Source organism: Odontesthes bonariensis, chromosome 5, assembly GCF_027942865.1.
Source record: "Odontesthes bonariensis isolate fOdoBon6 chromosome 5, fOdoBon6.hap1, whole genome shotgun sequence".
Lineage (NCBI taxonomy): Eukaryota > Metazoa > Chordata > Actinopteri > Atheriniformes > Atherinopsidae > Odontesthes > Odontesthes bonariensis.
In genome coordinates, this window is record NC_134510.1 from 6,281,940 (window position 1) to 6,297,066 (window position 15,127).

Sequence of the window (15,127 nt, forward strand, 5' to 3'; positions counted from 1 at the left end):
TCGTTATTTCATTTACAAATATACATATTACTGTGGTCACCACTATGATTGAATGCATTGTGCATCGTTTGTCAAAAATATCGTCCTTGTCTCCTTGTTTCAAGCTGTTTTGTGTGAGCTAGAATTGGCCTGTGTGGCAAACGACTGGCTTTTCCGGTTTTCCTCATGAATATCCGCGACGTGACAATAAGGCACCTCTGATTGGTTTCTATAAAAAAAAAAAAAAAAAAAAAAAAAAAAACACGTCAGGGGGGACACCCCCTAGACCTACAGCTGAGCTGTGCCACTGCCAGCCCGCAGCGCGCTATGTTTGAACTGTGCCCGGAGTTTCTTGCTGCACTGCAACGATTGGCAATCATTGCTGTGAATTTGTGAAAGTTGGCGGATAAAATCAACTCTTCATGTATTCGCACCGCCTTACTCGCGCGAGTATTGCCGCGGGTGTAAATTGAATTTACTCACCTTATTCGCGCGAGTAAAAAACGAGCGAATAGCTCAAGGGGCTATCCATTTCACTCTCTCATCAACCATGGCTGATATAAGTACCATCGCGTCCTTGTACCTGCTGTGGCAGTCCGAGATTCGTCTGAAACGCACACGCCGTCGTATCTGGGTCAGTGACATCATCCGGTGGTGCATTCAGCTCGGATAATTTCACCACCTTCTCCAGGAGTTGCGTCTGGATGACGGCCGCTTCCAGCGGTATTTCAGGCTCACCAGGACCCAGTTTGATGACCTGCTCGGGAGGATCGGTGCCGTGATCTCTCGGCAGGACACCAACTACAGATGCTCCGCAGCTGAAATGGAGCTACGGTGCCGTGATTTCAGGTTTATTTTATTTAGTCAGGTACCATGTGCAAAGTACATTAATTACAAAGTAAAGAGATGACCTGCACCAGATTGTAGTTTAGAAGCTAATTTCCATCTGCAGTCCCATCTGCATGTCACAGACACGACTCAATTTCAGCTGCGGAGCTAGCCTAGCAAGCCAGACCCGTACAGCAAAAAGCTGTAGCCCTGGAGCAAATTCCATTTGCGGCCGCTAGGGGCGTCTAGATTTCTAGGCTACTGCGGAGCGCCTGTCCATCAGATTAGCTGTGGCCATGCCATACAAGGCTATGGGCGAGGCTTACGACCGAGTGACGAATCAAAGTTTCGCCTTCTCTCACGCGCTCATTTGTCTTTAGCCCCTTTCACACTGCCGAATAACCCGCGTTTAATCCGCGAATTTACCGTGTATGCTGTTGCGTTCACACTAGCGACCCGGGCTGCCGCGTCAACTCGACTCGCCTTTCGACCCGCGTCGGACCCTAGTCTTTTTGCCGAGCCGAGTTTGGTGTGAACGCAATCGACGCGGGTCGGACGTGGGCGTGGCGTGAAGTGAGGAGTTTAAAAGACAGAATGGACAGCTGATTCAGAACAACAGCGACAGGTGAGGACAAGTTTTACTCTGTTTTAGCCTACATCAAGTTCGAGACATTTTTTAATATGGCCAACTAGACAAGGAGGTCCGCGAGCTCCTCAGCCTCCGAGCAGAGGACGTTATTTACCGCCACATTTCGGGGACTATAGTGCTCTTGTATTCTCCGCATATGTTCTTCGGCGGCATCCCACATTGTAACCATCCACACCCCGTAAAATAACATCTCCATGAACTGCATATACAATTGCAAAAACGGGTCCTCAAGGTGTATTTAACACCACCTCCGACGCATGGCTTGTGCCTACGTCATTGTACACGCCCAGCATTTTATGTGTTTCGTGTGATGTTCTGCCACTAGGCAACGCCCCCTGAACTCGGCTTCAGGCGACACGGGTCACCAACACGTCAAGCGTTCACATTGCTCGACGCGGGTCGACGGTGCAATTTGGACCCGCTAAGGTAGCGGGTCGCAGTGTGAAAGGGGCTTGTGTCTCTAAAGCCCCTTTCACACTGCGACCCGCTATCTTAGCGGGTCCAAATTGCACCTTCGACCCGCGTCGAGCAATGTGAACGCTTGGCGTGTCAGGGTGACCCGTGTCGCCTGAAGCCGAGTTCAGGGGGAGTTGCCTAGTGACAGAGCGTCACATGAAACACATAAAATGCTGGGCGTGTACAATGACGTAGTCACAAGCCATGCGCCGGAGGTAGGGTATACACCTGTCTGCATCAAATTTTTCAAACAAACGATGGCGGGACACCTTGAGAACTTGTTTTTGCAGTGCAGTTCATGGAGATGTTACTTTACGGTGCGTCTTGCTGCGTGGGAAACCGCGCTCTCCCATCTTTCTCGCCAGCCCTTCCAGCAGATGTCCATCTTTCACCGTCCCCGACATGTGGCGGAAAATAACGTCCTCTGCTCGGGGGCTGAGGAGCTCGCGGACCTCCTTGTCTCCCCAGTTGGCCATATTAAAAAATGTCTCGAACTTGATGTAGGCTAAAACAGAGTAAAACTTGTCCTCACCTGTCGCTGTTGTTCTGAATCAGCTGTCCATTCTGTCTTTTAAACTCCTCACGTCACGCCCACGTCCGACCCGCGTCGATTGCGTTCACATCAAACTCGGCAAAAAGACTAGGGTCCGACGCGGGTCGAAAGGCGAGTCGAGTTGACGCGGCAGCCCGGGTCGGCAGTGTGAACACAACAGCGGACACGCTAAATTCGCGAATTAAACGCGGGTTATTCGGCAGTGTGAAAGGGGCTTAAGTGGGTTGACCCTTCAATGACCAGTGCAGCCCAAGTAGATCGAATTACACTTTGGCGCGGCGCATACTCATATGACTTGTTGTGACCTACCACATTTTAAAATGAGTGACACAAAAGTGGTTTCTAGCGAAAGTTGGCCTTTAAAGAGCATCAGCTGTAAACTATAGACCATTCAATTTCTACAGCCAACTGTCTATATATCTGTGCATTACTTTGCATAAGTGTTTTTTTTTTTCTGTCACCTTATTCAACAGAAAAATTAAACATATGCCATCCGATGTGTGGAGGCATTTCAACTACCTAATGTTGATGGGATCTTTGTTTATGTGCAAGTTATCCAATTTCCAAAATTCCCAAACTAAAGTTCCAATGGAAAGTTTCTGGAAATTTGCCAGAAATGTAGCCAAAATGTTCTGCCCCTTGGCAACCCAAAGTGGAGCTATTCCACTCTCCAAGTCATCTTAAACACAATAGCACAATATTGTTTACTGGAAATAGAACGTCCTACAGCCTTTAAAATTTCCAGCTTTAAAAGTAAACCGATTAGAAATAAATTACTGGTATATGGGTGTAATAGATACCCCAGTCAAATCACAAGATTTTCACAGATTCACCCGTTCTAGATTGTACCTGGGAGAGGTGGAAGCTTCCTTGGGTGCCTTGAAGTTGAGAAAAAGTCAAATTTGCTGAATCCTGTGGTCTCCTTAGTCCAGCTCCAGTCCTCAAGTAGACCGAATCGAATATACGATCAGCAGCAGGCCCCGAGTCTGTGCTCTCCATGGCATTCTGGAATTAAATTAAAAAAAAAAAAAAAAAAAGCACCGACAACAAAAATGGCCATAATGCTCAAAACTACTTCCTATTTAAGTAAAACCAACCTAAAACACAGATCTTTAGCATAAACAAAATCAATTGAGAGCTGTTCTCGAGCCATATAGAGTGAATACTTGAATTCAGGTTGTGAAACGTAACCTAAAGCTTAATTTTCCTCAAACAGTCAGACTTACTGCAAATGTTGCTGAGACTGCATAACAGATGTTTCAACTTACTGAAGAAAAAAAAAAAAGATTAAAACTATGTCCCAAATTAGAGTTGTAAGCTATTAAGTGGAAAACACAATCAGACCTGGACAAGTCCTTGCCAAAATTTGAGACCAGCAGCACAAAACTCAGCACAAGTTAATTTACAATTGGTTCATGTATACATGACAGAAGAGGGTCATGCAAGTTCTTGCAAATTTGATTCTAGTTAGCTATATATAAGCTGTATACCAGACGTGGAAGCTACTTTCCAGAATCTTTGTCATTGTAAAAAAATAAAAAATAAAGATATACCCCAAGAAGGGGTATACTTTTCCAAAGCACTCTAAGCACAGCAAAAGTATGCTAAAAGTTAGTTGGGGAACAACAACAACAAAAAAAAAAAAGAATGAATGAAGCAATACAGATTACATTACAGATGTAAAGCATGTTGTACTCACTAGTGCCTCCTGTCGGTCCAGCATCATACTCCAGTTGACAGAAAGTCTCTGAGTTTTCCCAGTTGTTTCTACAGAGTTGGCTTCTCCTGTTCCTACAGGACCTACACGGTTACCCATCTGTAAAATACACAAACAGGCAAACATGTCACTCTAAATGCACTGATTATTTACAAGTCAATGGGCCTCATGCGACAACTGTTCGTACGCATAGATTTGTTCTTAAGTCGTGCGTACGAGTGATTTAAGAGAATTTGCGCATTCAGCAATCTTTTCGTATTTTAAGTTTTCTTTCAGGTACGAACAGAATTTACGAGTGATCCAGACCTGTAGTAGGAGTTTCATAAAATAGTCCGCTGTTATTCGAATCAAGTTTGCTTGACTAATGGATTGTATATTTAATTACTTTGAAGCAAACATAAATAAATATATACATTATACCCCATAATCAGGGCTCCAGACTGTGACCAAATGGTCGCATTTCGCGACCAAATTTTGAGTGTGCGCAACTGAATTTCACATCTGCTTGCGCATGTGCGACCAATAAATTTGCCCTTTTGTTTTCTTTTTCTCCACGTTAAATATGGAAGGGGTGCTTCATTGAATCCGTAAGCCAATGAGTGTGAGAAGGATACTGTAAGTTGCTAATGTGTGGAGGGGGAGGGTCCTACAATTAATCGCGCGCGCATTTACAAACGTCTGTGGAAGGTGAAAGAGAAAGATTTCACACCACAACCTGTGTGCGTTTGAAATGAGCAAGCGAACTATTGACTCGTTCTTCAGACCTGCGGCTAGTGTGCCAGTGCCACAGTTGAATGATGATGATGACAATAATAATAATAATAATAATGATGATTCAGAGTCAGAGGTTTGTGTGGCGGAAAAGGTCCAAACCCAAAATTTTTGCGAAGAGTGGCTGCGAGAATTCACCTGGTTGAGGTACTGTAAGGAGACCAACTCCATGAACTGCAAATGTTGCAGTCGCTACCCCAGAACTAAGGGGGAACACCAAGTTTGCCGCCAGTGCAGGCACTTCGCAGTTTAAACATGACACACTGGTGAAACATATTAGCCTCAAGCATAGAGTAAGCCGAGACATGTTAACAAATGAAAAAGCAATGCCACTGCCGGTTGCTTTTAGAAGACAAGAGGCTGTAAATCCTAGCGCAGATGAGGCAGAAATGATACTGAAATTTAACACGGCCTACTTCGTTGCTAAGGAGGAACTACCCTTCAAATTCAAAACCCAGCTCGATTTTCAAAGGAAGAATGGCTTAAAACTTAAGGAAACATACAACAACGATACAGCATGCGCACAATTTATCGGAGTAATTGCGGATACTCTAAAGGGGAAGACTTACACGAAGATAAAGGATGCTACGTACATATCAATTATGATCGATGGGGACACGGACGTTTCTACAAAGGAATGCGAAATCATATATGTAAGGATCCTAAACAAAGGGAAACCCAGAAATATTTTGATTGGCCACATCGAAGTGAAGCACGCACATGTTGTTGTGTTGGTATGTTTTAATTCAAATTCTGTTTAGACCCATCCCTAACTTCTTTTGCTGTCTTATTTGAATATATTTGTAGTATAAATAATCACTTAATGTGCCATAATGATTCAGCTGTGAGGTGTGAGGGTCGGTTTACCTTCTATGTTGCATCTTCAAAATTGCCCAATAAAATGTGACACTGAATTTGAAACAGCACATTGTAATTTCTTCATCTATTATCAAGGTATTTATGAGTAATACAGTGAAAATTAGTAGAAATGTGAATATTTGGTTAGTATATTGATTTACGGTGTGGGCCCCTAAGATTCCTGGTTGCGCCCCTAAAATTTTCAGTAGGGGGCTACAGCACTCCTGGTGAAAAAAGTTAATCTGGAGTCCCGCCCATAATGATGCTGACATTCTGTTTGACATAAATTATGCACCAATTGAAGGTTAATTTGACTCTGTATATAACAAGGTCAATGGGAAGCACGCCGATCAAACCCAATTCTGCCACACGTCCACATGGTCCTCACCACCCTTGGATTTTTGGCCACAGGAACCTTTCAGAGCGAGATTGGAGACAGATCGGGGGTGTCCCAGTCCTCTGAGAGTCGTGCGCTCCCCTTGGTCATCAAAACTCTCATCAGTTTATCACCCATGGTACATCAAATTCCTTATACACTGCTGTCCAACAAGTACAAATTAAGAGGGACTTTCATGCCATGACTGGACTGCCAATCATAATCGGAGCAATAGACTGCACACATATACGCATCAAAGCACCCATGCCTTTGTGGAGCGCACTGAGCTGAAGGCCAGGTGGGTGTGTCTCGATACAGCGGGGGGCAAACTGCTCTATAGCCCAGAGAAGGCATGCCAGATTTGCACAATATTGCCATGAACGAGGGTCTCCTACGACCTGAACCAGCCCAGGCAGACCAGAAGGTGTGGTGCCAGAAAACCCCCTTCATTAACCGCCCCATCAAAGTGTCATCATGATGAGGCAACAACTGAATGCACGGCTTTCGTTGCAGTCATCGAGCGCCTGGCCATGGCAGACGTTTTTTTTTTTTTTTTAAAGCCATTTTCATATCAAACCATTTTTTTTATTTCGATGACATTATGAACTACAGGTGACACAGAATTAACAGCGCTCGTAATTGCCTCCCATTTCTTCGCTTTAGGAGGTCCCGTAATTCCAGTGCTGACACTGCTAAAAATGACAGATTTTCCTTTTTGGATCTCTGAAAGCAGAACTTCAATCTCAGAGCCCGTAAAGTTGTTCTTTTTGTGCCTTGATGCCATTCTCATGATTCAACACTCAACACTTCCTGGCACAGGAGAGAGGAAGCACAGCTCCTAATATGGTAGGATTTTGGGCGTGGAGTATGCAAATCTACTATCCTCGTGCACATGCACTTAAATACGCACGGGTAGCATTCATTTACGCCGGGCGTTTATACACTTTTTCCGAAGTTAAGAGCATTTGTTGAATCTGACGTGGCGTATTCGTACGAGACCTTCGTACGAAAGAAATAAAAGAAATTTAGAATAAAAATACGAAAATGTTCTTGCATGAGGCCCAATGAATCCAACAGTGACAGATGCACAGATACATGTGTGATTAATCTCCCAGCCAAACATGAATGATTACAATAATAGGCAAATATATGAAATTAGGTTTTAGAATCTGTTGAGTGGAATATTTTAAAAGAAATACTGCCATGGTCTTTACTTCAGTGAGAGAATGATTTGCTACAGATATGTTGACAGAAGATCCTCATTCCTACCTCGGTATGTCTGGGAAGGCTGTTCCTTGCATGTCCTGGCAAATTACTCAGAACACCACTCTCATCCTCACTGACAGGACTGCTCCCCACTATCCCCAGACCACGCAGGGCATCATAAGAGGTTTGGACATTGTTCACTGGAAGAGGGATGGTTGAAACTCCCCCATCATTTCCACTTTCCTCACTCCCACTGCTTCCATCTCCACCATCCCCTGTTGTTGTACAATTGCACAAACAAAATCAGTGATCATACAAATGGGTCAGTTTGCTGACTGAAAATTAGATCTCATGATATCTGCTATCCAAAGAGTTTGTCGGTGTCAACAGCAATTCATACAATTAAAAGCTAAGCAAAATAACCTAGAGAATAAGAAGAAATAAAATATAAAAAGGTCAAAATATTAAATGATGCACGTTATACCCGTTACAGGAGGATTGATGACTTGTCCTTCAGCAGATCTTCTATGTTCAATGCCAGACTGAGATGGACCACTGCAGCCAGTGGAAGCCTCCTCATCAGAACTGCCCCCTTCTAGGCCTGGCCTGAAACTGGGATGGTTACTTTCTCCAACCTGTGCCAACATTTAAATAAAGATACACAAAAATACAATAATGTAGTGAGGACATACAAGGATTTCAAACCAAAACTGCGATTGGAGATTTAAAAACAATAATAATCTGATTATATAATTTTGTATTTTTAACCAGCTGTCTGGAGGTGCTTGGCAGCAGCTGTGTACTGGGAGCATTGTTGTTCCCTCTCGCCGACTCCAGCTCATCCTCTGTATCCTCATCACTTGCTGGACAGGAATCCATACCTGTGGCTGCAAGGCGCACATCGGGCATCTGGAAGTCCTCCTGAAGAAAAGGCACACAGGATATAATACATCTTTATAGGACACAGATGAATTAAAAACATAATTCTATCAATTACATTATTTGAGTCAAAAATTTGATTCTAAAAAATATTTAACTGAATTGATGTGATACTAGTTTTAAGGAAGTGAGATTAAACGCCAAACACAAAACACCTAACCCTGAATTTTACAAAATTTATTTCACAAAAAACCCCACTTTATTTTCAAACTTAAGTTCATAAAACTTTTTCCTCATAAACTGAAGCTGACACACAGTTAATAAGCAATAACAATAAAAATGCACTCACCTGATCATATTGATCAAACAATGGTTGTCTATATTCTTCTGCCTCAGTAGAACTTGTATCTGATCCGTCATCAGCAGCACCCATCACTCCCTGTGCATTAATACATATTGTTAACAAACCAAGGCAAACAAATTATGTAAAAGAAAAAAATTCAATTTTAATGTTCACACAAAAGATTATTTAAAGAATGCTTACAATGACTATATGCACAAGTAGTATATACAATTAACTGGTTTAGAAGGGCAGAGAATTCTTACTGTTACAGGAATCTCCTGGCCCTCCACTCTGCCTCTCTGCATAGCAGGAGGGACCAGTTTGTTGAAATAAACATCCAGTTCATCATCAGGCAGGTTGTTTAGGTCAATGTCATCATCTGGTGACCAAACATTAACATGTGTAACACAATCACAAATGTTAGCACTATGCATTTCTTCTAATTCATATATGAATGATTGACTACACAAATCCTAACATTAAGCACCTAAAGTAATGCACAGGTAAAATTCTGACACTGAAAAATAACAGATACTCATACCTGTGATATCACTATTCATGCTGTCCACAGACATTATCTTTTCATTTGCCAGGAAACTTGAGTTACTGCCACTGAAATGGTCACTATCCCCTCCCTCGCTCAGCTCATGGTCCTCTTCAGCTGCAGTTGGTAGGGCCTGAGCATATTTGGAGAAATGTAAAGGAGGGCATATTGTTTTATGGCCATAAAAAGGTTGTGTCATAGATCGGTCTCAGTTGGGCCTTCTCTTTGCATCTGGAAATTGACCTACATGAGAGAGAAAAAAACAAAAGCCAGTACCTTTGTATTTGTACTGTCCTTCTGTCCACACTGGGCAAATGTCAGAAGACCTGTTGACAGATCTGTCAGCAAAATAAAGTCAAAAACTTACAATTAGATGAATACTCCAACTAGTACAATATAGATATGAGACAGGTATCGGAAGTGGCTAAATCATGACAACAATCAGCAGACACATTTAACCTATTCAAAAATTTAATTATGCCAACACAGTTGCCAACTTCAATACCAGACAATAAAATTAAACACTAAGAGGCTAGGACTGAGCCTTCAATTTATAGTATAGGTGAAGAGCTCCAACTCTGCACCTGTTCCAAATTCTGTGGGCCGACCATGCTCTGAGCATGTCTGAATGGGACGAAGGCCAAGCATGCAGCCTTGGTTTCTGGATGCACTCTCATCCAGACTGATCTTCAGCAGCACATCTGACAGGCGGTGGGCTGCAATGAAGTCATCTGCATTATCCCTATAAAATGCAAGCATCAATGTAAATAAGTACAACCACATTAAAGTGTGTGGAAAAATTAAATCAACATACAATATAAAACAATGTATACCATAGAATTACCATATAATTAAAACCCATTTACGCTTAATGGGCCTCATGCATCGTTCGTACGCACAGATTTGTTCTTAAGTCGTGCGTACGAGTGATTTAAGAGAATTTACGCAAGATTCACCAATCTTTCCGTATTTTACGTTTTCTTTCAGGTACGAACAGAATTTACGAGTTATCCAGACCTGTAATAGGAGTTTCGTAAAATAGTCCGCTGTTATTTGTATTAAGTTTGCTTGACTAAGATTGTACATTTAATTACTTTGAAGCAAACATAAATAAATATATACATTATACCCTATAATTATGCTGACATTATTCTGTTTGACTTAAATGATGCACTAATTGACGGTTAATTTGACTCTGTATATAACAAGGTCAATGGGAAGTGTAACCAGTGGCTGACTTGCTACTTTTGGATGCCTTAGCACGTCAGGCTCTTGGAAGAGACCGTGTGGATATCCATGTGGAGACAGACGAATGGCTGACATCGCGATTAAGACTGCCAAGGACTGTGCTGCTGCAAATATGCAGCTTGCTAGAGCCACAACTCCAGAGAGAAATATGCCGATCAAACCCAATTCCACCATGCATCCAGGTCCTCACCACCCTTGGATTTTTGGCTACTGGAACCTTTCAGAGCGAGATTGGAGACAGATCGGGGGTGTCCCAGTCCTCTGTGAGTCGTGCGCTCCCCTTGGTCATCAAAACTCTCATCAGTTTATCACCCATGGTACATCAAATTCCCATACACTGCTGTCCAACAAGTACAAATTAAGAGGGACTTTCATGCCATGACTGGACTGCCAATCATAATCGGAGCAATAGACTGCACACATATACGCATCAAAACACCCGTGCCTGGAGCGCACTGAGCTGAAGGCCAGGTGGGTGTGTCTCGATACAGCGGGGGAGCAAACTGCACTATAGCCCAGAGAAGGCATGCCAGATTTGCACAATGTTGCCATGAACGAGGGTCTCCCACTACCTGAACCAGCCCAGGCAGACCAGAAGGTGTGGTGCCAGAAGACCCCCCTCATGGACCGCCCCATCAAAGTGTCATCATGATGAGGCAACAACTAATTGCACGCCTGTAGTTGCAGTCATCAAGCGCCTGCTCATGGCGAGACATTACAAGTACAGGTGACACGCAATAAACAGCACTCGTAATAACTTCCCATTTCTTCGCTTTAGCAGGTCCCGTAATTCCACTGCTGACACTGCTAAAAATGACAGATTTTCCTTTTTGGATCTCTGAAAGCAGAACTTCAATCTCAGAGCCCGTAAAGTTGTTATTTTTGCACCTTGATGCCATTCTCATGATTCAACACTCAACACTTCCTGGCACAGGAGAGAGGAAGCACAGCTCCTAATATGGTAGAATTTTGGGCGTGGAGTATGCAAATCTACTATCCTCATGCACATGCACTTAAATACACACGGGTGGCATTCATCATTTATGCAGGTCGTTTATACACTTTTTCCGAAGTTAAGAGCATTTGTTGAATCTGACGTGGTGTGTTTGTACGAGACCTTTGTACGAAAAAAAAATAAGAGACATTTAGAATAAAAAGACAAAAATGTTCTTGCATGAGGCCCATTGTTTTTTACAAAAAGGTGGAACTTTGGCACAGATCCCATTTGATATACTATAGTAGAGCATAACATGCTGTAGAAAATCAAACTACAACCACATTATCTGCAAGTTTGAAGAAGCTCTGTTTTGTTCAATTTCAGTCAAACTAATGTATTATCTGCATTTAAAAAATATATATATAAAAAAACAACAACTCTGATTTGGTCTGACAAATAATTACTTTTTTGTTGTTTTATTTTGTGCCATGTAAACAAGCTTACTGTTTACAGAGGCTGTCTGCACTGTGCACAGCTGCATTCATTAAAGTTTAGATAAAAAGAAGTATTCACTTAACTCTAACACAATACTCAAATCACTTTTAACCTACAATCATTGATGATTGATACATACACTCACACACAGCATGTCAAGAGTGTTACAGGCTACATGGCGCTTTTTTTTCTTCAATCACACACATTTACAGACCAATGGATGCATCATGGGATTCAGCATCTTGCCCAAGGACACTTTGACATGTGGTTTGGGGAAGGCAGGAGTTAAACCACCATCCTACCTTTTGATTGGTAGACAACTGCTTTTCCTCTTGAGCTATAGCCACCCCAAATCTGGAAACCTGGACTTTGGCGACTTTGAAGCGAGTTGACAGCATGAGCAATAAGCTAATATCCATTTTCCATGGCATGCTTTTAGTGCTCTCTGGGATGTAGATCAATGCTCTAGTTTCTGATATGCTTTTGGTTACATCATAAATTAAAAAAAAAAAAAAAAAAAAAAAACTCATATCCTACTCTAAATGGTCTGGGGGTAGAGACTAAGAAAAATCTGCAAAGAAAACTATCCAAAGAACTGGAACATATAAGATGAAGCTTCTTCTATACTCATGGTTCTTAAAATGTTGTGCATGTATTACTGATGGTATGCTAGGTCCTCTAGTGGTACACAGATTGAATTAGTTTTTTTTTTAATTATTATTATGATTGTTTTATTGTAAATTTGATTGATTTTAAAAAAAAAAAAAAAAAAAAAAAAAAAAAAAAAAAAAAAAACTGTCTAAGGTGAATTGTCTGTAAATGTGTTATTTATAGTTGCCCCAAATTCTTTTTATTCAGTTTGTTGACATACGTTTGTTGTTATTCTGGGTGTTCCCTGTGAAATTACTTGAAATTATTATTGCTGAATCATCTTCTTGTCAACGCAGTATGTATAGTTATTTTTTTTAATAATTTGATCAAGAGAATGACTCGCATTTGATCTGCTAGTCAAAAATAAGTTTGTAACAATATCTTCATATTACCCAGTATCACCTGTGATTTTTTTGACACAATGTCAAAATGACACATTTTCAGCAACTGAAAGGTAGGGTTAAAAAAAAAAAGTTAACAGAATTGTTGAAGCTTTATTTCCAAAATCCTGCCAAATGATTACCATTTCTTTACATTACGTATGAAATTGCTCCCTGGGGCATCTTGTGGTCAGCATATTGTCTGTATAATTCCATACAATAGGACACATAAATGCTCTGATAGAAAAGATATTGACATTGTGAATCGGACCATTTTCAACCAAAAGTCAACCAAAATCCAGGTTGGTGCATTCTATGATTCTGGCTACTTGCAGACTTCTGTGGGAAAACAATTATAATAAATGATAAAGGGACTTTTCTACTCCAGCTGACTGCTTTTACACTGTGGGCCACAGTCACACATTCACTCATCTATACAGTTTTACAGTGCTTTTTTTCCCCCTCCCCTCCCCTCCCCTCCCCTCCCCTCCATCACACACACACACACAGATGGACACATCGGTATGCAACGTGGGGTTCAGTGTCTTGGCTAAGGATACGTCAACATGTGGCCCGGGGATGCCAGAAGTCGAACCATCAACCTTCCTATTGGCAAACAACTGCTCTTCTTCCTGAGCTACACCCATAACAAGTATTTAACTATTTGGGCATAAAAGTGGTTCAAGTTTACCCAGAGATATAAATGAAGGCTGCAACTAAATGCAACGTTGAAATCACATTTAGTGCTCACACATAAGAGGGAACCTGGAGAGCTTAACATTGTCTGAGGTGAGACATGGTGTAAGAGGTTTTAGAACCACCATTCTATACAATCTTGCAAGAAAAATTATGGGAAAAAAAACCCAACTCTGTTGAAAATGTTTGTATACACAGTACTCACAAGTCATCTTTGAAGCTGAGGGCAAACTTGGGATGTTCTCCACCAGATGACAGTAAGTTGGCCTGCTCCAGATATGATGCCTCAACATGATCTTCTCTATAAAAATAAGCCCATTGCAGCGTCATTATCGATCAAAGGAACTTTTGTGACAAAAAAAACAAAAACAAGTAAAGAACCACAAAGAGTAACTTTTTAAACATTAAGTTAGTTATTTGGGGGTAACTTTCCCATACTACCATCTTTTTCTGTATACAATTAATTTCTAGTCCTGTAGCACTTATATGCATCTACTATAAACACACAAAGCTGAATTTAAGCTCTCTCCTTAATCATGGATTTGGTTCTTAGAATAATGTATTTAAGTATTTCAACGCAAGTCACATCTGTCCAAAGCAAAAACATGCTCCCACCTGTTGTCAGACCCAGGTCTAATTTTAGCCACTGTAGAAGCAGCCACGGGCAGCCCTGGGCCTGAACCCAATGTCACATTCCCCAGTGTGGCACGGCCACTGGTGTTTTCCAAAGATTTACCGAGGAAACTAGGGAAGGCTTCATCCTCCAACTTGTAAAAACTATCTGCCATGTTAATGGAGCAGGGTGACTGCCAAACGTGGCTTGAGATTAGTTCAGGTCCAGACCATCTGTAAGGTGTAGAATTTATAAAAAAAAAAAAATTAAATAAAAAAAAAGAGGAAAAGAGAAAAATAATAATGAAAGAAAATAAGAGTAAGTTAGCATTTGTTTGTCATCTCCAATCATACACATTAAATATACAGTACAGCGCGGATGGGATCATTTGATCAGTGTGTATTGTCAATTTAAACATAATCCAATTGTGAGAATTTTCCATGTATGATGTTTAGCAGGTGGACCTTTAAATCCATCAGAAGACTGACAACACTAGCCAATTACGCTGAATTAGTAGCAATTGCGCCTATTAGCTACTTGCTAAAAACAAGAGAATTTGTTAAGCTCGACTGCAGCTCCAAGTTTGAGCTACTCCACTTCTACTACTCAATAAACTGGAGGGAAGCGTTGCAAAACGACAGCAGACAGTTGTGATACGTCACACCTGCTTACTAATAGTATTCTTGCTTAGTTTCGGCAAAGAAACACATAACGTAAACGTTAGTTGGTCTTAAACTCACATTCAATACTCCAGAAGAGGGCCGAGAGTGAACTGGTTCTTATGAAGATCGACCTTTGTCTTTTTAAACTTGTTCTGACACACTGCCAACTGTAGTTACGCTCCAAATGTAACTTTTTTAACACTTACAGGTTTCATTACTTCTTAAAATTTCGAACTAACTGCTACAATTCTGAAAGACCCAGTAGCGCCCAGAAACCACAGGAAGC

At 41.5% G+C, this 15,127-nt stretch overlaps 1 protein-coding gene across 2 annotated transcripts in view; it reads right to left on the reverse strand.

Moving 5' to 3' along the window:
* Window positions 1-15,127, reverse strand: part of cep192 (centrosomal protein 192) — a 55,981-nt gene extending 40,854 nt beyond the window's left edge. For both annotated transcript variants that reach the window (XM_075464695.1, XM_075464694.1), the window contains exons 1-13: window positions 14,920-15,127; window positions 14,182-14,412; window positions 13,772-13,867; window positions 9,744-9,901; window positions 9,436-9,497; window positions 9,157-9,292; window positions 8,879-8,994; window positions 8,622-8,711; window positions 8,162-8,314; window positions 7,878-8,028; window positions 7,457-7,668; window positions 4,165-4,281; window positions 3,315-3,470 (exon numbers count right to left, since the gene is read on the reverse strand). In XM_075464695.1, coding sequence (XP_075320810.1) covers window positions 3,315-3,470; window positions 4,165-4,281; window positions 7,457-7,668; window positions 7,878-8,028; window positions 8,162-8,314; window positions 8,622-8,711; window positions 8,879-8,994; window positions 9,157-9,292; window positions 9,436-9,497; window positions 9,744-9,901; window positions 13,772-13,867; window positions 14,182-14,354 — 1,620 coding nt within the window. In that variant the 5' untranslated portion in view covers window positions 14,355-14,412; window positions 14,920-15,127. The remainder of the gene's footprint in view (window positions 1-3,314; window positions 3,471-4,164; window positions 4,282-7,456; window positions 7,669-7,877; window positions 8,029-8,161; window positions 8,315-8,621; window positions 8,712-8,878; window positions 8,995-9,156; window positions 9,293-9,435; window positions 9,498-9,743; window positions 9,902-13,771; window positions 13,868-14,181; window positions 14,413-14,919) is intronic.